The 26545-nt window shown below is 40.5% G+C and overlaps 3 protein-coding genes across 5 annotated transcripts in view; all 3 read right to left on the bottom strand.

Moving 5' to 3' along the window:
* Positions 1–26545, bottom strand: part of LOC134804403 (nicotinamide riboside kinase 1-like) — a 133086-nt gene that overhangs the window by 49291 nt on the left and 57250 nt on the right. The gene's annotated exons all lie outside the window — the stretch shown is intronic.
* LOC134804462 (carboxylic ester hydrolase-like) lies at positions 9010–15545 on the bottom strand. Its single transcript, XM_063777513.1, has 11 exons — positions 15381–15545; positions 14248–14417; positions 13074–13216; positions 12406–12548; positions 11977–12162; positions 11574–11767; positions 11285–11453; positions 10804–11020; positions 10577–10686; positions 9956–10106; positions 9010–9265 (listed from the first exon to the last, which is right to left on the bottom strand). Exons 1-11 carry the CDS (start codon positions 15445–15447, stop codon positions 9094–9096), a joined length of 1722 nt encoding a protein of 573 aa, XP_063633583.1. The 5' UTR covers positions 15448–15545; the 3' UTR covers positions 9010–9093.
* Positions 18991–25629, bottom strand: LOC134804456 (carboxylic ester hydrolase-like). The gene is made up of 11 exons (XM_063777501.1): positions 25482–25629; positions 24766–24965; positions 24350–24495; positions 24075–24217; positions 23732–23917; positions 23379–23572; positions 22684–22858; positions 22337–22553; positions 22093–22202; positions 19321–19471; positions 18991–19194 (listed from the first exon to the last, which is right to left on the bottom strand). The coding sequence occupies exons 1-11, from the start codon at positions 25552–25554 to the stop codon at positions 19023–19025; spliced, it is 1767 nt and encodes a 588-aa protein (XP_063633571.1). The 5' UTR covers positions 25555–25629; the 3' UTR covers positions 18991–19022.

Genomic DNA, 26545 nt, shown 5'->3' with positions numbered 1-26545 from the left:
TCTTAACAAGGAATGGCAAGTCATTTATGTAGATAAGGAACAGGAAAGGCCCCAATATTGACCCCTGTGGTATACCTATAGATACCAGTGACCCAGGTGATCGCAGTCCATTCACATCGACCCTTTGTATTCTACCATTTAAGTAGGACTTAAGTAAATTCAGTGCCGATCCTCTAACTCCGTAATAATGAAGTTTCCTGATTAATGTTTCATGACAAACACAGTCGAAGGCCTTAGATCAATCACAGAAGACACCTAAAGCATCTCGTGACTCCTCCCAGGCATCGAAAATATGCTTAATTAGCTCAACACCAGCATCGGTTGTTGAGCGACCCCGTGTAAAACCAAACTGCTTATTATGCATCAAATTATTAACGTTAAAATGTCGTACTAATTGAGAAAGAACTAATTTTTCAAAAATCTTGCTAAATGTTGGTAGCACAGATATTGGTCTAAAGTTAGTGGGGTCAGAGCTGCTACCAGATTTAAATAAAGGAATTACTTTACTATGTTTCATTAGATCAGGAAACTCGCCGCAATCAACACTGTTGTTAAATATAACTACCAAGTCAGGCGCTACAATTTCTACTAAGGATTTGACAGCATGGACAGAGACTCCCCAGAGGTCATTAATTTTTTTAACGTTAATTGATTTAAACGCCTTTATTACATCTGAGGTATAAACATGTTCAAAATGAAGGTCTCCAAACACTCTGGAGCGTTATGTTTTAATAATGTAACAGCAGATGAGGGTGATGAATTTAAATCCTTAGTTGTGGATACTGGTACCTCGGTGAAAAATTTTTCAAATTCTGTAGCTACTTCTAAATTGGAATGTATAATTTTGTTATCAATATTTAGTTTAAGTGGTTCGGTAATTCGGTGATTAGAACCCTTATACTTACTTTGTTATCGGTCCGTCCGTCTGTCTGTCAAGACCATTTATCTTGGGAACGCGAGGAGTTATCTAGTTGAAATGAAAACCATACACTTGGTCTACATATATAGTCCCTAGAACCTGTGAAAAATACAAAATTATTATATTATTATTATTAAAGTTGACCCACTCCTGAAAGTGCACCCTAGCCTGCCCGTGGGCGTCCCGGACATGTTTATTCCAGCCCACGACTTTTTTACCCTTCCTATTACGGCCACAGGCTTGATGATAACTTTGCACCGCAGCGTCTGATAAAATATTAACGATATCTCTATAAAAACAATCAATTAAATGTCAATGACTAATATTACTACAATTTATATTACAACAAATGTCAAAACCTTGAAAATCAATTAAATTTATCATTACATATTTCATAATATTTATCTATTTGTGCCCCGTCCCTGTCACCCCAAATTACTTTATTACATTCATTATTATTTATTACAAGTTTAGGCAGGCTATATTAAGGGTGTCACATGCATCATCTCTGACATATGAACCAATTGTTTCTACCTATTGTTTCAACCTAAAATAAATAATTAATTCAAGCTATGGTTTTGTTTCGTCCTCTTGATCGCGGCGAGCTGTGATTGGTCAATTTCATTATAGTTGACTAAACTGCATCGAAATGAATATTAGTTGAGTTTTGAGTTGGGAGCCCATACATAAAAAATACCCAATTGCAGTTTGGTATAAGAGGTCATTTCTCAAAAAGTTGGCACCGCCACCTGTAAATAGGTTTATGTTAGAACTTTTTTTTCATTATGTATATTTTTTATATATATGTCGAATTACGATGGTCTTAAAGGGCGGTGGGCGCGTGGGGGTAGTACGATAATGTATTACTTCACAGCTAAACCAGTATGCTACCATTGCTACCAGTGCATGAAATAAACATTAGGACTCGTTAACCATACTAGTGCCTACTATACTTCAGTACTAAATGTTTAAAAGAACTAATTGCTATTTTTAACTCAAGGGAGCGATATGAAAATAAAAAGAAACCGTTTAATCTTTATTCAAGTCAAACTAGGCCGGCTTCAACCCTACATATCTGACCTGAGAAGATTTAGCCCTATATGGGACCGGCAACAAACTCAGAGGGATAAATCTTTTCAAAACAAGTTAAAACAACACATAACACGTCATTTCTTTATTTCACAAAAGTAAGCTTCTAATGAAACATAAGAAATCAAAATAACACTTGAAATAAAACACTTAGCTAAATGGTTAAAGAACGCGGGATTCTATAAGCTATCAGAATAATCCTTCAGGTATAAACCTTCAGGAACGTAGCGAGTTAGGCACGAGGTTGGCTAACGAGTACGTCCGATCTCTATAGCGCGGTCCGATCAAGAAGAACTACCAGCGGCGGAGCCTCTCCGCTCCCGCCTCAGTCAAGTTGGCAAACCTGCTCGACCAGTCTACCAACATACCGACAAAAATGCCAACTCGTGCCTACGCTCACTCGAGAGAAACCTCTCGACGTTCCAAAGCCTCCTACCTGTCATCTCAGTTCAACAACACGCCAATAGATGGCGTTACTCTCTACGCAACTTTATTTCAACAATGCGCCAATAGACGGAGTTACTCTCTACACAACTTTATTTATTTTGTTGCAACCAAATAATACGTAGCTCAACATTGCTAATCGATTTTATACAGGCGTCTAAAATAATGAACTATAACGCTGCAATACGTCTTTCTGGTGTCAGGGTCCGACATATATAATTTTAACACATATTTAGAGAGACTTTTTACACATAGGCCTAATACTTTGAAAAATATTTAATAGAAATTGATTACAAAAAAAAATTGTAACTACGTTTATCCGTTAACCTGCCCAAGTAGCACAGATAGCTCTATAACTACTCACTTTTAGTTCTATCTAACGCTCTGTGCGTATTAAGACACTTATAAGAGCACACTCGTGGTCCTACAGCTGTATAATAGATCTCAGTGATATTTATATAGCTTAGGGCTGATTAAAAGCTGCATTACGGCTCTGAAAACTACCATTAATACGCAAAGGGTGATATAAAGGTATATTTGCTACGACCCTATACAGCTTTAAGGGTTATCAAATGCTTTAACCCTTATAAGGTCTGTTTAGTGGATAAAATTACGCCGTGTGCTGTATAAGGAGGTAATTGTGGACTTTTATTACGTTGACTTATTAAGGGAGCACAAGTGAACTATTATGAAGCTAATAGACGTATAATGGAACACATGTGGCACATAATACAGCTTGTCGCTTAACATGTTTACCGCTAAGCAGCTTTTATTACACTGACTTTTAAGGGAGCACGAGTGAACTAATATGAAGCCAATAGACGTATAATGGAACACATGTGGCGCATAACACAGCTTATCGCTGCACGTGTTTACCGCTAAGCAGCTTTAGTATTACGCTGACTTTTTAAGGAAGCACGAATGAACTATTATGAAGCCAATAGACGTATAATGGAACACACATGGCACATAATACAGCTTATCGCTGAACATGTTTACCGCTAAGCAGCTTTTATTACGCTGACTTTTATGGGAGCACGAGTGAACTAATATGAAGCCAATAGACGTATAAATGGAACACATGGGGCGCATAATACAGCTTATAGCTGAACATGTTTACCGCTAAGCAGCTTTTATTATTCTGACTTTTTGAGGATGCACGAATGAACTATTATGAAGCCAATAGACGTATAATGGAACACATGGGGCGCATAATACAGCTTATCGCTGAACATGTTTACCGCTAAAGCAGCTTTTATTTCGCTGACTTATTATAAGGGAGAACGAGTGAACTATTATGAAACCAATAGACGTATAATCGAACACATGTGGCGCATAATACGGCTTAGCGCTGAACATGTTTACCGCTAAGCAGCCTATTATACTACCATTGGGACTGTCTGCATAGCGGCTGTTAAAACGTTCACAAGATGCCTTATAACTGTTCAGAGGTTCACTAGTGTATCGAAATAACGACTTGGACTTTATAGTGGTTTACTTAAGTATCTTTATCAGATATATAACAGTTGTATGCTGCATATAAGAATTGTAACGGTTCACGTTGCGTTTTAACATTGACCGCCATTTTATTGTATATAACCTACAAAATTGAAATTGCTTTTCCAACTTTTAAGGCTAACAATAAGGTTTTGTGCCTGAGTTCTTAACCGAAATCATTAGATTAGTACTTCCTATAACGTATTATTTACTTTTTATCTCATAATTCTGTCCAAACCACTGAAATAGTTTTTACACATAGCTTATTTATATCATTAATTTAAATAAATACTGATTATTTTCGTGGCGCACTGAAATTTTCTTAGATAATGTATATATATAATGTCAATAAACTTGCATTCCCAAACATCTTTCTCGCATTAATATATAAAAGATCATGTACAAACATTTAACCAAACACTTTAACAAAATGACTTATGGTGTCGTTGCGCTTAACGTTTTTGCTTCAATATAAATATGTTCACCTCTGCGTTCGTCGTCACTATACTAAATATAATAGCAGATTTTTAAGCCAGAGGTGTAAAAGTATGTTATTAATTATCTTTTATTCAGCCCAACGTCAATCTTTCCCGGTATTAGGGCGCACATGTGACATATTAGCTGAATAAAGGGTAACTGGTGGTCTCTTACCCAGTCAATATACACCTCTTATAACTCCTGTTACCCCTTATAATTCCGTTAAAATGCTGCTACAAAGCTCTTAAGTAGCTATGTGAACTTAAGGCTGCCTAATTTGTGCCCATTTAAGAGTTATAAAAGCTGAAAAGACGCTTATACAGCTCTTATGCAGCTTTTATATTCCAGCTTCAAGCGTATTCGTACTTCATTATGCGGCTGCTATACAGCTAATCTGTGCTACTTGGGTGCCGTGTCCAAACGCGAGGTACTGATGTTCCGAGCTATGAAAACCACACAAATTATTAACTTAATTTAACGCCATTACCGTATTTTATTAACATATATCCTTAACTTTTAAAGTATTACTATCGCATAACAATATTATACTTATATTTTAAGTTATTCGGTTTCAAAGTTTGTCCAAGGCAACTCTTAACATTTACCTGGCGCGTCACGTTCACGACGATTGTATAACCCCCACCGCACCTATCCCGTTTCACTCCGCATGAGCCGAAGCCGTCACTCATCAGTTATCACCTGGTAGGACGAAGACGTGGTTATTGTGCTTCGCAAATAAAACACAAACGACAAAGTATCGGAAATTGGAGTTTGTAATGGGTAAGTACTCTTTATCCTGGCGTCGATATCTTGCTAATTGTGTAACTATACGTACTATTAAGATATGTAACGTAATCAATAGTTTAGTTTTATATTCCTAAGTATGGAGTTCATCAAGCTAATACATTTTGTATATTCACGATATAACTGCCATTTTCGCCATCACCTGCATATCGTCCACCTGGCTAAAACTGCCAGGTGGATGAGATTTTGCGGCAGGTTAATGTCACTGATACCACTACTAATACTCGTAACTATATAATTATATAGCGGTTATATCGCTTTTGTGTGTTAATTTAGGAATAAAAACTATCCTGTCGGTTAAAGCTGCATATTATTCAAATTTGTGTACTTTTGTCTTAAGTCTCGTTAACCTGTCCAAAAAAGTCAGGTGAATGATGCACTGGCAGGTGAATGAAGCGTTATTCACTTGCCATATGACAGGTGAACGATAACTATTTAAAATCCACGTTACATATACTCAAACAGTGATTATGTTTATTAAGTCGTTAGTGGACAACTGTTTCTCCATACAAACGTAGACCCCATTTTCCTCCCTGGGTTTTTTATGAAAAAAAAATTTACACTAATGTCGTAAGTAGATTTGTGACGTCCCACGGAAAAAGGTACCTTATGAGGGTTTTTAGTTTTAAACATTTATTAAAATGTTTTGTAAAAAGGTGAAAACATGCTCATTTTGTTTATTGTGTGATGAGATGACGGGCGAGAGAGAGAGGTATGGATGAAAAGAAAAATACATGCTGCGTCGACCCCAAATGAATGGGGCAAGGGCAAGCGAATGATGATGATAATCTGAAACCTCAATGCTTAACGTTTGTTTACCTGACCGATTTTGAAAATTCTTTTTTTGATTGTATGTATATGCATACAGATTGGTCCCGGTTTTGTCAAAACCCAGTTCTGATGATGGGATCCATGAAGAATCGAGGGAACTCCTCAAATCTTAAAGGCATACATATAGTTATTTTTGTGTTCTTATTTACAAATCAAGCATATACATTCACAAAAGTGACATTTGATGAAGTGGAACTGCTGATGAAGATCAGAACGGAACTCTTCAACGACGCATAGTTCACGTTTGGCGATTTGGCAATTTCTCTATCTAGGGTATCTACTGCTCTCCCAGCACGTGTTGGATGACCGAAACAGCGTATGCCTATGATGCTATGATGAACCAAGTCTATTCCACTCGTACTACGAGAGTTCAGCATCAGCTCTATCTTGGGTACTTTGCTCCCAAGTGCTCGTTAAGATGTGTTGGATGACCAAAACAGCGTGTGCCTATGTTGCACTAAACATGAGATCCACTAGGTACTGCGAGGGTTCAACTTCAGCGCTATCTTGGGTTCTGCTCTCCCAAGTGCTCATCAAGACGTGTCGGATGACCAAAACAGCGTGTGCCTATGTTGCACCAAACCTGAATTCCACTAGGTACTGCGAGGGTTCAGCATCATCTCTATCTTGGGTACTGTTCTCCCAAGTGCTCATCAAGACGTGTCGAATTACCAAACAGCGTGTGTCTATGTTGCACCAAACCTGAGTTCCACTAGGTACTGCGAGGGTTCAGCATCAGCTCTATCTTGGGTACCACTTTTCCAAGTGCTCATCAAGACGTGTTGAATGGCCAAACCAGCGTGTGTCTATGTTGCACCAAACCTGAGTGCCACTAGGTACTGCGAGGGTTCAGCATCAGCTCTATCTTGGGTACCACTTTTCCAAGTGCTCATCAAGACGTGTTGGATGACCAAAACAGCGTGTATCTATATTGCACCAAACCTGAGTTCCACTAGGTACTGCGAGGGTTCAGCATCAGCTCTATCTTGGGTACTGTCCTCCCAAGTCCTCATCAAGACGTGTCGAATGACCAAAACAGCGTGTGTCTATGTTGCATCAAACCTGAGTTCCAGTAGGTACTGCGAAGGTTCAGCATCAGCTCTATCTTGGGTACTGCTCTTCCAAGTGCTCATCAAGACGTGTTGGATGACCAAAACAGCGTGTGTCTGTTGCCCCAAACCTGAGTTCCACTAGGTACTGCGAGGATTCAGCATCAGCTCTATCTTGGGTACCTACTGCTACTACTGCTCTTCCAAGTGATCATCAAAACGTGTTGGATGACCAAAACAGCGTGTGCCTATGTTGCACCAAACCTGAATTCCACTAGGTACTGCCAGGGTGAATAGATAGCAAGATTAAATGTTTACTTATTCATAGAAACTTGTTGTTAAATTGGGAATCGAAGGTGAGGTGGGTCAGAATCCAAAATTTTAATCATCGTAGTGGACAATAAGGTCCTTTTTATAGAAAATGACACATTTTTCGATTATTTTTAGAAGACATTGAAAATGATGTGGTGGACAGGTGGATGACACTCATTTCAGGTGAATGATGACAAGAAACCAGGTTAACGGCAGCGGACACAGGTTAATGACGCCTCTCGATAACCTGTCAATATTTTCATTGGAATTTGTACTTATTTCTCGATAACCTGCTTCTACTATCGATAACCTGGAAACAAAATATTATCTTTCACCTGTCCTTGATATCATTCACCTGAATTTCAAACGCCTATATCTTCTAAACTAATTGAAGAAATTGCTTCCCTTCCACATTTTCTAATAGTTTAAGTTGCCTTTTAACGATCCCAATAAAAAAAAATGCGAAAATGCAAAATTTTTGAAAAACATAAATTTTAACCTGGCGGTGCCAACTATGTAAAGAAAGTAGTCATTTTTATATTCCGACTTGATAAGACTTAGACATTTGTATACTTTGAAAGTAGTCATTTTTATATTCCGACTTGATAAGACTTAAACATTTTGAAGTATTGGCTTTCTAATACTCGGACCAATTTTTATTTTATATGTAGACATTTTTATACATCGCCTTATTTACTTTTAGTCCAACGACGCATAAACCGAAACGACCAAGAAATCTTAATTCAAGAATTACAGTCGACGAGTAGAAAAACGAATTTCGACACTCAAGGAAATCAAAATTTATAGGCAGGTAGTACCTGCCTATAATTGCTGCTTAGTTCTAGGTCAACGGAAAGTACCTGCCAGGTACCAGGCAAGTAATCTCGTCTTTTTGGTACTACCAACACGATTCCTTGGTGGGCGAGTCCGATTCGCACTTGTCCGATTTTTTTACATACATACCTACTTTGGTTTTTAATTTTACAATATTTGTTTATGAAATAACACAATTTAGTAAATATAATAATTATTTTATTGCCAGGAAGATTACACAGCGTCATTTAATTTATACCATAATATATATATATGTCGGGAATTGTGGGCGTATCATACTATCGGTAGCACATCAGAACCTTCAATCGTGGATGACGAGGGCCTTCAATGAAATACGATATTCAACTCAGTCTTTACTGGACAAGACTCATTACAAATCACAGCACACGCATAGCACACGTTACCTACGTTTCTTATCTTAAGCAAACCAGTGGATTTGACCCAGGAACGGCCACAGACGTTATCCTCTCCCGTTCGTTCTCATCGTGCTCCTTCTGAAGATTGATTGACAGCATAACTTCAATTGTTCTGGACTTCAATTGTTTTAACAGCGCACTCTATGACGTCTTGGCGGAACTGCGTCGAACGCCACTCAAGTGTACGTAACACCCTAGTTTGCTCTATTTATCAAGGTTAGCATGACAAAACGCCTCTTGAAGGCGACAGATGGCACATTTCAGCCATTCTCCGACATAATATATATATATATATATATATATATATATATATATAGGTATATATAGAATATATATATTTACATATGAAATTTTTTTATTTAAATGTCGCCTATTTTAAGTACACATAAATATTGTAAAGTTTCCCTAAAATATTGTGAGATCAAAACTGCATGGGGTAGAGCTCGTCCCAGACTTGCAGCTGTTTTTCATGCAGTTTCTCGTGTACGGAGAACTGCCGGTCCACCTTCAGGTACTTCCTGTCCTTGGGCTTCATGACAGGCCAGTGCAGCGAGGACAGCTCCGGCAACTCGCCTTTACGAGGGTTCGGGTCACTGGGAGCAGATAATCAAATGTTTTATCTTACAATAAGCGATATCAAACATAATTATGTAAGTGGCCTAGTTATAACGAAATGGAATTATAATTACCTACTTTATGTACAGGTTTTTAGAGGATCACCAACGAGCATGATTCAGCTTGGGAGTTGTAGGCATCCATAGGGTACGGTGATCGCTTACCGCTTACCATCAGGCGGACCGTATGCTTGTTTGCCACCGAAATGGTATTTACATGTGTAATTTGCCATGCTTATAGGTACTTATAGTTTACACACTTCGCATAATAATATAGGCAATCAACTTATCCTCAACATTCAAAACAATTACGCAGTAATATGTAGATGTAGTAATAACATAGAAGGTAGGATCCTATAGAAGTAGTACCTATACGCGTGCCTCCGTGAGGAACAAAACATACCTACGCAATGCGACACTATGATTGGTCGAAGTTATTTGTTGCCCACCATTTTACTCCATACTAAATTTACGGCGGGGAACATTTGTGAGACTGTGACAAAGGACAAACAATAATAACTCTTTCGCTGCTACTCCTACTGAAAGATATTACATAAGACTATCCCGTTCGGTCATTTCCCTCCACCACTCATGCCAGATCCACTTATATAGGTAGGTACTATTATAGATTCATGAGTAATAAACATCCGTACAATGTGCTTTGCTTACCCATGTTTGGCGAAGGTGTACCAGATGGCGGTCATCCGGTCCACTATGACATGGTCCTGCGGCGCGGGCGGCGGCGGCGAACGTGCCTTGATCGGAGTTCGGAAGTAACTCATGGAGAACAGGTAGATCAAGTCATCGTGGTGCGCCGCGCCTGTAATTAATGCTGAGATTAATTAAAACCACCCTACCTATGGTCAGGCTGGAAACTGCCTTCATACGCAGCGCAGAGGGAATAGGAACGAAAGCAGTATAGTACAGTAAGCACGCATAGTCCCGTGCATGGCTGTTGCGCCGCCTTGGTGGGTTGGGACCATAGATATAGCATAAAATAACTCTTTTATTATACGTCAGTGGTTGAGACACATTCCATTTTTGACACGCTATTCGTTTTCACCACGTAGGTACTTCGCTTATAGCGTGGCTATGCGCAAATAGAAATAGGTCGTATTCCCCAGCAGATAATGTTGCCATTCACACCAAAGTCGTGTTATCGGTCTGCTTCATTAGCAATTAATGGTTTCCTGCGATCTGGGCGTGATCTTCGGTCCATTTTATAAAATGCCATATGATATGTACTATAGTTCCGTTAAACCAGTCTCCTTCCATGGCTTTAGAACTTACCGGCTGGCTTGCCAGTGCGCGGATCCTCGTAGAAGCTGTTGTTGCCAATGTAACTGAAGACGCTGTACCATACCGGCTGCGGAGAGTGCCGACACATCAAGTTCGCCATCCTGCAACAGATTATTTTATTATTTATAAATACTTTAATTAACTTTTTGTAGGATTCGTTGGTCACATGCGCCGAATCTGCATTTAAAGTCATGACTCATGACTAGTACTACGTATACCTGTGCGTATTAAGTCCAATCCAGCTATCCCCATACAACTTCCCAAGTCCCTTATTACTCTCAGGGGTGTCTGCAACTGGTTTGCCGCTTAGGTACGCCTCCTTGAGACGGCGACTGGCTGCTGCGGAGTTCTTCTCAGGGAGTGCAAAGGAAATCGGCGCTATTTTCTCCCATTCGGCATTCAGACGATCACGAAGAGTTTTGTTTCTTGTGACACCTGTGAAGAAACATTAATCACGACTTATAGCGACATAAATGTAGGAATATTCGTTTCATATCTGAAGCTATTGCTATTGCCGCAGTCATACTGTATATTAAGCATAACTATCATCTCGCTAAGCTAATGCAAATTAATCTAAAGAATGGCGAAATGCGGGATGAAACGTTTCAGTGGCCTAGGCCAGGTTTTTTCTTTAAGTAATTCTTCTGCAAAATATTATATTATGTGTCTATCGAGTTTATATATGAAAGTGTAACTCACTGAATGCCATATAGAAGAACTCGTCCTCGGTTTGGCTGATCAGCAGCGGTACTGCGTGCATGTTGCCCTTGCGTACTGCCTCATCAGGCTGCACAGCGAGGAAGCGCGGCTGGCCTACGTCCGGCTCCACTACAGGGTTCCAAAAACTTATGGCATCGTAGGCGGAATCCTGAAAAAAAAGGTCATTAGGTTTTATGCATTCATAAAAATAGCCCCGCGGGTTCAGTACCTACCTGGCTAAACAATTCGATACAACAGTTAGGATTAGGATAAAAACATGTAAACTTACATCCCAGAATCCTAGAAGTGAATTGCCCATTTCCTGCCAGGACTTCGTCATCAGACAGTCGACAATGGCTCGCGAAGAGTTGGTAGGACAATTGAGGATCTTTGCTTGCTTTTGCGCCAAATGAAATTGGTGCGAAGGTAGTGGTTCCTTACCCATAGGGGAGGCGGACATGGCAATACCTCTATGGAACAATCCTGCAAAATATCATAGAAATATTAGATGTGTGATGTGATGTGTTGTTATCAGCCAAACGAAACCCAGATATTATATATTGGACCGGTGTCTCTTGGCGATCTATAATGATTCTATAGTTTGCATTTGGAGTTTAAATTACATTGAGCAGTGAATTTGGTTGGATAAAATAATTCCCAAAATAAAGCCTTAGGGGTAGTAATAGGGGTACCTTTAGACATTGGAGAAATCATGTGTAACATAACACTGATGGATCCAGCACTGCATCCAGCAATGGTGACTTTTCCCGGGTCACCGCCGAAGGCAGCAATATTTCGTTTCACCCAACGAAGCGCCGAAACTTGGTCCTTATAGCCGTTGTTGCCAGGTGCTACTGCGTCACCAGTGCTCAGGAAACCTAAAAAAAAAGGGTTTGAAACGCTATGAGGACACGCACCCACCACCAGTCAGTAATTTGAAGTTAACAATGCGCGCAACGGTTTTAACTAAGATACCTACTTCTTATCTTACTTTTATACAGGTGTAGGTACCTACCTATATTTTTGCACAGTCTTAGGCCTCATGCAATCAGTTCTTCTTGCCACAAATACTTTAAATTTATTGATCAGAAACAAATGATGAAAATAAATATTGTGGTTACCAAGAGAGGCCAGTCGGTAGTTGATGGTAACCAAAACGATGTCTTTATCAAGCAGGTAATCGGGCCCAAAGAGGTCGGAGCGTCCCGTCATCGAGTAGAAACCTCCCGGGTGGATGAAAAATATTACTGGCAGCTTACGGCAACTGGAAACAAGTAAAGTCTATAGGGAGCGTACATAAACTGTAGGGGGCAGCACAGGAACTCCTGTTTATTGGCGCGAAGTGTAAGCTTCCAAATCTTCCAATGTAGCCCACAAGATATCAGAACCTACAATGCATGAAGAAAACGTACGTAAACTGTAAAGGGCAGCACCCTAAGGGCTTACCGCGAAAACCGAAATTCGTAAATTGCGGGGATCTTTCTCTTTTACTCCAATGAAGGCGTAATTACAGTGACAGAGAAAGATGCCCGCACAGTTTGCGAACTTCGATTTTCGCGGTTATAGCACTGCTTTGGCCTTTGGCGTGAAGTGTTAATGTACCTACAGTTTATATTTCCGATTTAGGCCACAAGATGGCAGACCCCAACAAAGCGCACGGTCCCTATTAAATTCAACTGCAAAAGTATGGACTAGCGACATAAACGCTCCAAACAAACAACCGATTCAAAATATTTTTTAATGAATGACACGAACCTTTGGTAAGAAAGAAGATAGTGTTCCTTATTACCTGTTGTTTTCTGGAGTGTAGACATTGATCCGGAGACAGTCCTCGTCGACGTAATATTCGCCGGGTTCGACGGGCAATGGGCATGCCGGTCCGTCTGCGCTGGCATCTACTTCTGATGGGTATGTTGTCATGTCGACTGGGGGCTGTGAAAGTATAAGACAGATTAACTTCAGTTATATTAATAGAGGGGTTTCATGGTAAAGGGAAACGGGATTAATGGGGTTGTTCGCGAGTGTTCTTCGTGGGCAATATGCATATTAGGTATGTATAGTGTATAGTGTACATCAGTGGTGGGCAAAGTACGGCCCGCGGGCCAAGTGCGGCCCGCGAAAGGATTTAGCTGGCCCGCCGCCGGTCATTTAAATAAATGTATAATATGGAGAGCAATATAATAAAAATACATTTTTGCTGTAAATCTGGCCCTCCTCTGAAATTCCTTCAAGTTTTGGCCCCTCATGAAGAAAGTTTGCCCACCACTGGTGTACATAGTCCCCATTTTACTGTTTTTAGTTGTAAAGTCATTGTAAAGTCATTGTTGGTGATGCAGTCTTTTTACACAAAAATGATATACTAAGAAGTATAAGTAGAACGGGGTGACTTTCAAATGCAGGGGCGACTTTAAAATTCTAGTATTAAAGCCATAATATATTTTTATGCGAGATTTTTTACAGTAGGTGAATATTAATATATAGTAAATCTAACTAGTTACAGGAACATTTTCAGTAAATAACGAATAATGGTAATTCTATGGCCGTTTTAAATATATCAAAGTAACCCCAAATTTTCCAATGTCACCCCGGTCTACGTACCTTAGAATATAGGATAGGTAGCTAGGTGTATCATGCATGACGTCATTGTAGGAAAACTAGTGAATAAGTAATTAAACTATTATTTTTATCGGTTAGGCGAATAGTTATTTACCGTCTTTTACCTACCTATAAAGATTTTCTGTAAGCACTGCGTAGTACTCGTACGTTACCTAGGTACATACTTAGCCTACCTTTTTTATTTCAACTGAATCAAAAAGGTACTTAGTTATACAATTTATAGAACAATGAAACCCATCTTACCACAATACCACCTATCTTTTATTTTATTACTTTTCTTGTCTCATTTGGCAGCTGTTCAGAGGTTGTAAATCTACATAGACTACCGCTGCCACAGGAGAACAAACCTGAAATCGTAGCTCTCCAACTGGCGGTTGCGCGTAGTGAATGCCGCGGTAGGCCTGGAAGCGGCGCCCGAGTCGCGAGTCCATCCACGAGCCGCGGACCGTACCCGCCGGCGTCACGGTCACGGGGCCGGGGGCCGGGGGCTTGGTCGGTCGGTCGGGCTTTGAAGAGGCTAGAACATATAAGTATTGCACGACATTGAACAAGCGAATGGAAATATAGATACCTACAAAATATTTACCTCTCAGTTTTCTTTACAATTGAATCCATTATCAATCAATACAATTGGATCCAATATCAGTATCATATAGATTTATTAAAACACTTTTAAATAATGAAAACAATTATTTATTGTTTAACCGCTAGACTAAGTAGGTACTTATACCTAATGTCCCTAGTGAGTATACAAAATTATACCTAAACTGTTAAGTACGTATTTACCTACACTACACATCAACTACGCATTTGGATTTAGTTATTATACGAGTATTGTACTACTTAGTATTTTTTGTATGAGTAGGTTTGGTTATTAATGCATAAACAACAACAATGTAGAGATTGCATACGTAATGCCATACGGTATTCTTTACCAGTTAAACAATGATTTTAAAATATACATATACAATACGGAGAAAATATTTAAAACAAAAATAAACGAGCAAGTATTTTTTGTAAAAATGTCCTCCTCTTACGAAATTAATAAAAAATTGGTACCTAGGTACTATCACCATTATAATAAAATACGGATTTGTACACTTCATTAACTAAAATCGGCTCAGTGCAGTATACACACGACATCGACACTAACATACCCACATATTTACATAGAGCTATAATGAAGACCCTTCCCATAATCGGGTAAAAACTCCATTTTACAAAGCACTCAAAACAGTTTAAATTTCGGAGATTGAGGAAGCTGAAGGGTTCTGTGAGTTATGCCCGGGTACCTACTCTACCTATATACCTAAAAGCCTACCGCCAATATCGAAAAAGCAAAAATCGTTATATCTGCCTTTCTATCGCTCTTCGCATATTCGAGTGACAGACACATAAGTATTAACGAATTTTCTTTTTTTACAATGTTTGCAGTTGGCCCTCTGGTGATCAGCTTTGTTAAAATGTATTCAATAATAACCTGCATGTTCGTGTTGTGCCAGCGCACACGTCACGGCTGCGCAAAGCAGCAGCAGTTTATTGATCATCTCGCTCACTTGATTATTGTATTACTGTTATTTATTATTATTTCTATAAATGGACCACTATTTGCGATGTGGTGTGCGCGGCTGCGTCGAGCCCACTGGTCGCGCAGTCTGCGCGCGCCACGCGCGCGCTCTATATAAACTAGGGGTGTCTTCCTTTTATGCAAGAATAGTGACTAATTTAAAATGGAAACCGCCAGTCAGTCGGAGAACACAAAAGCACGTCAATGGGGTATGACTAGGTACTTCTTCTGAACCCAGAATTTACTGAGAATTTACCACATCGGTGATAGGTACTAATATGTTACTATAGTTTATACCCCCTTATTCATAAACGTTTACTAAAGTTGACAAGCCGATAATAATCGTTTGTCCCTTTCCATCGTGTATATACTTTGTTATGCGTTACAGGATATCCTAATGACATTGAACAGCCCCTCTAAATCTACGCCATCTTTTTGCACAAAGGTACGATAGGTGTGAAACTTACTAAAGTTTAAATATGTACTAATTTTAGCACCCGTAACTACCTACCTATAACTATCTCTAATAGGTACCTAACTATAATCATTACTACCCAATACAACTGAAATGAAACCTTTCCGATAAAAATTACTTTTTTCTAATTACCGTAAAACGGGGTGAGTAGGTTTCGCGGGGAGAGGTGGGTTTTATGAATGGGGAGCGAAAGTTTGAGAGGGGAGTGAGAAGGCATCTTAAGGCAAAAATAATGTATTCCGATTTAAAATGGAGCTATAGTAATTACGCATAATAAAAAAAAATCGATCCAACAATCTTCCAAAATCACCTTTGTATGAAAACCCCTCTCACCCCAAATACGAGGCACTACGGGGTGAGGTGGGTTTTCCTCTTTATCGTCAAAGTTATGAAATGGAACTACCCAAAATAAAATAAAAACTAAAATACAAACGTCCGGAACACTTATTATATACACCATTCAGTTTTCATATGTAAAAATAAAATGTTATCGAGGTTTGAATTTCAGATTTGACCCTACTCACCCCTATATATCTATCACCCCTATATAGGTATCTTAAATATCTATATATTTATAGTACCTATGTACTATTAGACTGTCTAATAATAGAAAAAAGTCAGCCTAATTTAGGCATCGATTCATAAAATCATTACACGTTCTATTTTCCTTTACATTAGCATTTCAATACAAATGCTAAACAACCCGTTATTTAACTATCCTGAGTATCACTAACACCCAAAGTCCCCGCCGCGTCTGTCTGTTTGTGTTTGTTTGTATGTTCGCAATAAACTCAAAAACTACAATACTGGACGGATTTTCATGCGGTTTTCAGTCACCTATCAATAGAGTAATTCTTGAGAAACGTTTAGGTGTATAATTTGTTAACCCGTGCGAAGCCGGGGCGGGTCGCTAGTATTACTTATAATTGACCAACGATGTTATCAATCATGATTCATGAATGTTGAATTCGCAACTATTGATAAGTTGCATTATTCGTTTGTTTATTTAGGTTACTGGCCCATATGTACCTGTAAATATGTTGATGTTAACTTATTTATCATATCTACTGTAGTTAATCTTCTTATCTAGTAAGTTTTACGTAGGTAAATAAGTTAACATCATATTTACAGGTACATATGGGTCAGTCACCTAAATAAACAAATGAATAATGCACCAGGCATTCATAATTTGCTCACGAGTTAAAGGAGCGAAGATATATTATTTGATTTGTTCATCGCCCGAGCGCGAAGCGTCTCTGTTTGTTTAGACAAAAATGCATTTACTTACTTAGTTTTTTTTTTATATATACAGTTAATTATTGGGGGCTGGTGAGGTCTAGGTACCAATACTACCAGTACCACTACACCTCACAGAACCACTTTTAGTTTACACGGTACGGTAGGATTATCCGCTCAATACGATCATGTTTATTACGATTTCCCACATAACATGCAATATGGGTGGTGTGTACAGCATATTGTGCTGAAGTGATAAAAAATTATACTACCATTGGGACTGTCTGCATAGCGGCTGTTAAAACGTTCACAAGATGCCTTATAACTGTTTAGAGGTTCACTAGTGTACCTATCGAAATAACGACTTGGACTTTATAGTGGTTCACTTAAGTATCTTTATCAGATATATAACAGTCGTATGCTGCATATAAGAATTTTAACGGTTCACGTTGCTTTTTAACATTGACCGCCATTTTATTGTATATTTCAACTTAGGTACCTTAATAAGAACCTAAACCAGTGATCGGCAAAACTTCTTGAAGTATTTACTTACATATAAAAATTCAAGGACAGCAAATCGTCAACGTTACTATATCGACAAAAGGAGGAAAATGGACGACTCTCGCGCTGGGAATTACGTTCATTAATAATATGGAGCACTTTGCACGCTACTCACGTACCTACCTAATACCTACAGGGCTACAGCACGGAACGATCCCATTCACGTCTAGGGAATAAATCAAACTATCATAGGTAGGTATTTATAACATTTTTTTTGTTGTTTTTAAGTAGTCAAAAAAAACGGAACCCTTATAAGGTCATTTTGTTGTCGGTCCGTCCGTCTGTCTATCAAGAGACCATTTATCTTGGGAACGCGAGGAGTTATCGAGTTGAAATTAAAACCATAATATACTCAGGTAGTCAGGTCTACATAGTCCCCAGAAGCTGTGAAAAGTCAAACTTCTAAATTGACTTAAAAAAAGATACGACCGTTTATGCCGCAGTAACGTATATTTCGATACTCTCAAAATTTATAGGTAGGTACTTTCCGTTGACCTAGAACTATGAAATTTGGCAAGTAATCTCGTCTTATACTACCTACAAGATGTACAGGGAAAAATCAGAAACTTTAAATTTGTAAAAAAAACCGGGCAAGTGCGAGTCGGACTCGCGCACGAAGGGTTCCGTACCATAATGCAAAAAAGGCAAAAAAAAACGGTCACCCATCCAAGTACTGACCCCGCCCGACGTTGCTTAACTTCGGTCAAAAATCACGTTTGTTGTAAGGGAGCCCCACTTATATCTTTATTTTATTCTGTTTTTAGTATTTGTTGTTATAGCGGCAACAGAAATACATCATCTGTGAAAATTTCAACTGTCTAAGCTATCACGGTTCCTGAGATACAGCCTGGTGACAGACGGACGGACGGACGGATAGACGGACGGACGGACAGCGGAGTCTTAGTAATAGGGTCCCGTTTTACCCTTTGGGTACGGAACCCTAAAAAACAAATTAAAATTAAATAAAATTAGTTAACTTTGTACTGAATCCTCGGTGGGCGCGTCCGACTCGCACTTGTCCGGTTTTTTTCTTTAGTAACTATACCTAATACGCCTACGACATCTAAATATGTACATACTTTGGTTTTGAATTCATCAATATTTGTTTATGAAATAACACAATTTAGTAAATTTAATAATTATATTATTGCCAGGAGGATTACACAGTGTCATTTAATTTATACCACCATGTGATTGACAAATGAAGTAACTACATACTTATTTACATATGGAAATATTTTATTTAAGATCACCTATTTACAGATAAATATTGTAAAGTGAGATCAAAACTGCATGGGGTAGAGCTCGTCCCATACTTGTAGCTGTTTTTCATGCAGTTTCTCGTGCACGGAGAACTGCCGGTCCACCTTAAGGTACTTCCTGTCCTCGGGCTTCATGGCAGGCCAGTGCAGCCAGGACAGCTCTGACAATTCCCCTTTACGAGGATTTGGATTTCTGGGAAATGAAAAAACGGTTTTGTTGAGAAACAAAACTCTTCGAAGCATGGTGAGTATAGCAATAGTAAACACTCCCATGATACTCCTTAAACACACAAGTAGTTTACTCGTAGTTGATGCTCACCCGTGCTTGGCGAAGGTGTACCAGATGGCGGTCATGCGCTCCACCATGAGGTGGTCCTGCGGCGCGGGCGGCGGCGGCGAACGTGCCTTGATCGGAGTTCGGAAGTAACTCATGGAGAACAAGTAGATCAAGTCGTCGTGGTGTGCCGCTCCTGCGCAGAAAGCGATGGGAATCCTAAGTACTATATTATTATATACAAGGTGTTCACGAGGAATACGAAAGATTTTAACCACGAATTTTTGAGGTCAAAAGAAGGAAAAAATGTAATATGAGTCTAGGTCAATTTTCCCCAAAAAAATTTTTTTGTTTTTTTTTTTTTAAATGCATTTGCACATAAAAAGTAAATATTAGGTCCTTACCTATGAAATTGGCGTTTATGTTCATTTGTTCAGATATAAGTCTGATCCTAGTTTTTTTTTTTTTTTTACAAAAGTACATACACAATTACAATAAAACTACAGTGCACTCAATAAACAACGATTTTACATACAATTAATTGTTATTTTTTATTGTTAAGTGTTCAGAATTAAGCCTTGAAAATAGGTCTTTTCATGTGCTGTCGGTTCGAGTATTAAAATTACTTATATTTTTCTAATGGTACCAATTTTCAAGAAATGGAGATATTGAAAACATACCTTAAAGGTGTCAAAAATTACTGGGAAAATTTTGTTTGGTTTTGAATTAGCCATCAAAAAAATATCCGCAAAATTAATTGTATGGAAATTCGGGTTTCGTTGAAATTCTCCGAACAAAACGCCAATTTCATAGGTAATGACCTAATATTATTGGTAAACTTGTCACTTAAAATGGATCTATACTTTTTTCGTAAAACTTAGTTTTTGCAAAGTGTTACTTGTCACTTTTTGACATCTATCAACAAGGATATTTAGACTACGTCCCATAGTAGCAACATCGCCATCAAAAAGGCGTTTTGCACTATGTAACAATAAAAACTTGTTTTTTAGGGTTCCGTACCCAAAGGGTAAAACGGGACCCTATTACTAAGACTTCGCTGTCCGTCCGTCCGTCCGTCCGTCCGTCCGTCCGTCCGTCCGTCCGTCCGTCCGTCTGTCACCAGGCTGTATCTCACGAACCGTGATAGCTAGACAGTTGAAATTTTCACAGATGATGTATTTCTGTTGCCGCTATAACAACAAATACTAAAAACAGAATAAAATAATCCCTCTCCCTCTCCCTCTCCCTCTCCCTCTCCCTCTCCCTCTCCCTCTCCCTCTCCTCTCCCTCTCTCTCCCTCTCCCTCTCCCCTCTCCCTCTCCCTCTCCCTCTCCCTCTCTCCCTCACCCTCTCCCTCTCCCTCTCCCTCTCCCTCTCCCTCTCCCCTCTCCCTCTCCCTCCTCCCTCTCCCTCTCCTCCCTCCCCTCTCCCTCTCCCTCTCCCTCCCTCTCCTCTCCCTCTCCCTCTCCCCTCTCCCCTCTCCCCTCTCCCTCTCCCTCTCCCTCTCCCTCTCCCTCTCCCTCTCCTCCCTCTCCTCTCCCTCTCCCTCTCCCTTCTCTCCCTCTCCCTCTCCCTCTCCTCCCTCTCCCTCTCCCTCTCCCTCCTCCCCTCTCCCTCCTCCCTCTCCCCTCTCCCTCTCCCTCTCCCTCTCCTCTCCCCTCTCCCTCTCCCTCTCCCTCTCCCTCTCCCTATCCCTCTCCCTCTCCCTCTCCCTCTCCCTCCTCCTCTCCCTCTCCCTCTCCTCCCTCTCCCTCTCCCTCTCCCTCTCCTCTCCCTCTCCCCTCTCCCTCTCCCTCTCCCTCTCCCTCTCCCTCTCCCTCTCCCTCTCCCTCTCCCTCTCCCTCTCTCCCTCTCCCTCTCCCTCTCCCTCTCCCTCTCCCTCTCCCTCTCCCTCTCCCTCTCCCTCTCCCTCTCCCTCTCCCTCTCCCTCTCCCTCTCCCTCCTCCTCCCTCTCCCTCTCCCTCTCCCTCTCCCCTCCTCCCCTCTCCCTCTCCCTCTCCCTCTCCCTCTCCCTCTCCCTCTCCCCTCTCCCTCTCCCTCTCCCTCTCCCTCTCCCTCTCACCTCTCCCTCTCCCTCTCCCTCTCCCTCTCCCTCTCCCTCTCTCCCTCTCCCTCTCCCTCTCCCTCTCCCTCTCCCTCTCCCTCCCTCTCCTCTCCCTCTCCCTCTCCCCTCCTCCCTCTCCCTCTCCCTCTCCCTCTCCCTCTCCCTCCCCTCTCCCTCTCCCTCTCCCTCTCCCTCTCCCTCCCTCCCCTCTCCCTCTCCCTCTCCCTCTCCCCTCTCCCCTCTCCCTCTCCCCTCTCCCTCTCTCCCTGACATGAAGTCATAAATGTCACGTGAAAAATGTCGTTCTGACTTTTTGACTATTTTAAGGTTAAGCTACAGGGCAAACCCTTAACCCGATCGTCTTTGTTTTAGGCTCAAATTGTAGCTGACTAAATTGTCCAGAGCCGTTTTTCTCAAATTTTTGATATCATTCTTCGTTTCCAAATTATCGAGCACCAAAATCAAAAATTCGGAAAAAATGAATTTTTTTTTCACTATTTCGACCATAACTTTTTTGTTTTTGACTTTCTCGAATAATTATTTTTGCACCTTACAGCTCTCGTGATTATGCGTCTTTTGAGCCTATTTTTTAATATCATATCTTCACAACTTTCCGAGATATAAGGGGATCGCACTTTTTCGTGAAATCGGACCCTATACTGGAGCGAACGAAAAGACATTTCCAATGTCAAAATGAAAAAAATAAAGGTAGTTCATTAGACAGAACGTTCTACGCTTATTTTTGTTTTATTATGTTAAGCATAGTAATTTACCAGCAGGCTTGCCGGTAACTGGATCCTCGTAGAAGCTGTTGTTGCCGATGTAGCTGAAGACACTGTACCACACCGGTTGCGGGGAGTGACGGCACATCAGGTTTGCTAACCTGTAATGGTAAAACTACCACTATAACTCTATAGTCTCTATACTTTGTTTATTTTAGAAAGTAACAGGCAAACTAGGTACGTCACTCTGTAATACAGGCAGGACGCATTATACATTTAAAGCACAGGAAACTACCTGTGAGCATTAAGCCCAATCCAGCTATCTCCATACAACTTCCCAAGTGCCTTGTTGCTTTCAGGAGTGTCTTCAACCGGCTTGCCACCCAGGTAAAACTCCTTGAGCCGACGGCTGGCCGCCACCGAGTTCTTTTCAGGCAGATTGAAAGAAAGGGGCGCCACTTTTTCCCATTCTGCGTTCATGCGTTCGCGTATAGTCTTGTTTCTGGTCACATCTGGATGATAAAAGTAGGTATATATTATGGTATCTACATCGGTAGACAGCATTTGATATAATGCTCCTATCGTAAACGTGCGTTGGATAAGTCTAGTTAGGTGGTCCACACATTGTGTATAAAAACTTACAAAACGCCTTCCAGAAGAATTCGTCCTCAGTCTGGCTGACGAGCAGCGGCACAGCATTGAAGTGGCCTTTCCGCACGGCCTCGTCAGGCTGCACGGACAAGAAACGCGGCTGCCCCACATCCGGCTCAACTACTGGAGTCCAGAAGCTGATCGGATCGTAGCCAAAGCCGAATCTCTAATTGAGAATAAATTGAAATTTTAAGTATCAATTAATCCACCAAGCATAAAAAAATTACTAAAACAAAAAAAAAACCTATTTAGATTGAGTTTAATACCTACTCGAAATTTCCATTATACCTTAGACGTGTTATAACTACATATTAATCGCAATAAATAAGTACATAAGTACTTATAATGAATATTTTCCGGCTTTTCTCTGATGCCAATAACCCACCTTATTGTTACGAGTATGGGGCTGTCCATAAATTACGTCATCTATTTTTGACTATTTTTGACCCCCCCCCCCCCCTAAAATCATCCAAAAATCATGCATCAAATGACCCTGTTTCCTCCTACGTCATGCTACCATCATCCGATGTCCAGCCCCCCCCCCTAATTTGAAATGACGTAATTTATGAATAGCCCCTATGGTATCGAGCTGTGTAATTTTTTTTCTCGTTTTTCCTCAAATTAGATTGCTAGATTGCTTACCCCGCGGCGAGGAAGTTCAACTTTTTAATTCTGATCGTACTCACATCCCAGAAAGCCTCAAGCGAATTGCCGAGCTCCTGCCAAGTTTTGGTTTTCAGGCAATCGACGATGGCGCGCGACGAGTTGGTGGGACAGTTCAGGAGAGACGCCTGCTTTTGCGCCAGGTCTAGCTGGTGCGACGGTAGGGGTTCCTTGCCAATGGGTGACCAGGACACCGCAATTCCTCGATGAAAGAGGTCTGTAATACAATCGTAAATATTTATTCCGATCGACTAGAGAAAAAACCTACTTACCAGAAACTGAAACCAATTCCTAGGGAATTACAGATATATGTGGCTCCGTTTATGCCAGTATTGAGTCATATTGTTGTGCCTTTGGTACACTGACAGGAACTGACCTTTAGACATGGGTGAAATCATGTGCAGAACCACGCTAGATGAGCCAGCGCTGCACCCGGTGATGGTAACTTTGCCCGGGTCGCCGCCAAACGCCGCCACGTTGCGCTGCACCCAGCGCAGCGCTGACACCTGGTCCTTAAAGCCGTTGTTGCCAGGTGCTACGGAATCACCAGTGCTCAAAAAACCTGGGAACAGAAATGTGAGCTATGAACCCTTGGAAGCGGAAAGTCTAAACAGAAAAGGATGTCTGAAAATAAAGGCTAAAAGGACACCCTGTGTGTAGGTACTTTTAGGGCACGCATTAGAATGTAAGGGATGACAGAAAAATACGTCAATATTTACCAAGTGAGGCCAGTCTGTAGTTGATCACAACAAGAACTAGATCTCTGTCCAGTAGGTAGTGGGGGCCGAAAAGGTCAGAGCGACCCGAAAACGAGTAGTAACCGCCAGGGTGAATGAATATAACCACCGGCAGCTTACGCGAGCTAAGACAAATAAATACATTTTATTAGTTTTACCACACATTTTGTTAACATTATTCATAAGTATATAAAGATGTTATATATACATTATAGGTACCTAATGTGATCTAACTGATCTATTTACTAAAAAGTTACCTGTTATTATCGGGAGTATAGACATTGATGCGGAGACAGTCTTCGTCGACATAATAATACTCGCCGGGCTCAACGGGCTCCGGGCAGCCCGGACCCTCCTTGCTCGCGTCCACCTCAGATGTGTACTTCTTCATGTCTACTGGAGGCTGAAAATATATCCTGAATTAATAAAAATGTGTAGTGAGCTAACAACCTCTTTACCACCACCATGGGACGATGCGCCGCTGCTTGCGTAATGTAATAGATTTTGAACTCTTTAGGCAATTTTTATTTATTTTGAAAGACGATATATGTCGTGATCGCTGAACGAGCTATTCTTTCCACGCTGTATCAAAAAACTTATTAACTTGAAAGCCCTAAGCGAAATGCGATTCGTCTTGTCCCAGTATTAGAAAGCTATGTAGAGCAGAACAAACTTGGAACCGTAGCTCTCCTACGGGTGGTTGCGCGTAACGGATGCCGCGGTAGGCCTGGAAGCGACGCCCGAGCCGCGAGTCCATCCACGAGCCACGGATCACACCCGCCGGCGTTACGGTTACGGGGCCGGAGGCCGACGGAACTACATGTGCAGGCTTAGGACAGGTCTCAAGCGTTGCTGATTTTGTCGTCCCATGGCCTGAAAATCCAAAATACTTTTACAGTGGTTTTAACCAGTAGATGAACAATTTTTATTCTAGTGTATGAAAATACCTCACTTTCTTCACTTAGAAGCAAAGAGTTATTAATAGTAAAAGAAGTATAAGGCCTAAAAAAGTTTCGTACTTCAAATTTGATAGCTTGAGTAGATGTCGCTGTACGGTCCCGTACATTATGCGGAAATTCTGGTTGTCAAAAGTTCATATTTGACAATTCGTAACCACAAAACATATGGCGCCACATAGCGCCATCTAGTTCGGCTGTCAAACTCTTGAGTCACAAGTTTTTAAAAATTATACACCTCCTCTACAACATGCGTAAGTAATTTTGCTTCTTCGAAATTCAATAAGGTAACTTGCTTAACTAAATGCGAATAATTTAAATTATGTACTTACCACTTAATGCAATTTAACAACTGCCTTATTCAAAGATATACCTGAGTAGATATAAGTCGTACTGTCGAAATACACAATATCTAAATCTAAGTCACAATTACCGGCATCTTCATGGCTGTGGTGCTGCTGTGCGGCCACCGCGACAGCCGAAAGCAGCAGTAGAAGCTTGATCATGCTTCAGTAACCTTCATGTACTTATTGCAATTTGGAAGTAAATAATTAATGTTGTTTATCCCCGGGTGTGGTTCTCACTCCGCGGCGGTGACCTGACTAGATTCGATGACTGTGTGTTCGCTTTATAGGGCTCTTGGAGATCTGTGAGAAATATAATATGTAAGAACGCCAGCAATTCTATACTTTAAGTTACCCTTTAAACTTAAAGGTTCAATGAACGCTGAAAAAAAAATTACAGAATCAATAGGAAGGAATATGAAAATTTGTAGGTAAGTATGTACAATTTGTACAACGTATTTTTAGGTATTTATGTCTATAATTATTTAGCATAATGGTGATAAATAACACGGTGAATAACAAAAAATAATATGGTACCTGTTCAAACAAATATATTTTCACAATATATTTTCCTGTTTTTGTTATTGTAAGCCAGTCGCTGCCGCCGTCGGTCTGATAACAGAGATATATTATGATGTAAGAACTGCAGTGAACACTTTATCAGTAAGGTTTACTCGGGTAATTCCGAATGTCGAAAACTGTCGGATAATTCCGAAAGGAGACTTTTATTATGATGGAATTAAGGGTGATTTTCATCTGAATTTCGGAATTATCCGACATTCGGTATTACCCGAATACACCTTAGGTTAAAAACCGGATAACCTCAGGTGTGTTTTGTCTGTAAAGTAATATAAGAAATTTCGATGCCTAAATATTCGACATCTACCTCTATTAGGTACCGATGTCATCTGGCGATCTTCTGGCACGTAGCGGGCAATCGGCCAACACAGAACTGACTTTGGGTATAAAAAACACGCTATATGTATAAGAATATAAGTAGAGCCGCACAAGTTCGTCCGAGCCGTTTACTTGTAATTACGAACCAACTTAGAATACCAACGAGCTGGTTTCTTGTTGTTGATAACTCATAGCAGGAAAACGATGCTTTGAGCAAGGGGATCCCCCGAGACCTTAATAAGTAGGTAAGTATGTA

The sequence above is a fragment of the Cydia splendana genome, chromosome 2, assembly GCF_910591565.1.
Source record: "Cydia splendana chromosome 2, ilCydSple1.2, whole genome shotgun sequence".
Classification (NCBI taxonomy): Eukaryota; Metazoa; Arthropoda; class Insecta; order Lepidoptera; family Tortricidae; genus Cydia; species Cydia splendana.
The sequence above is the reverse complement of the archived record's forward strand: the minus strand, read 5'-3'. Positions and strand labels throughout refer to the sequence as shown.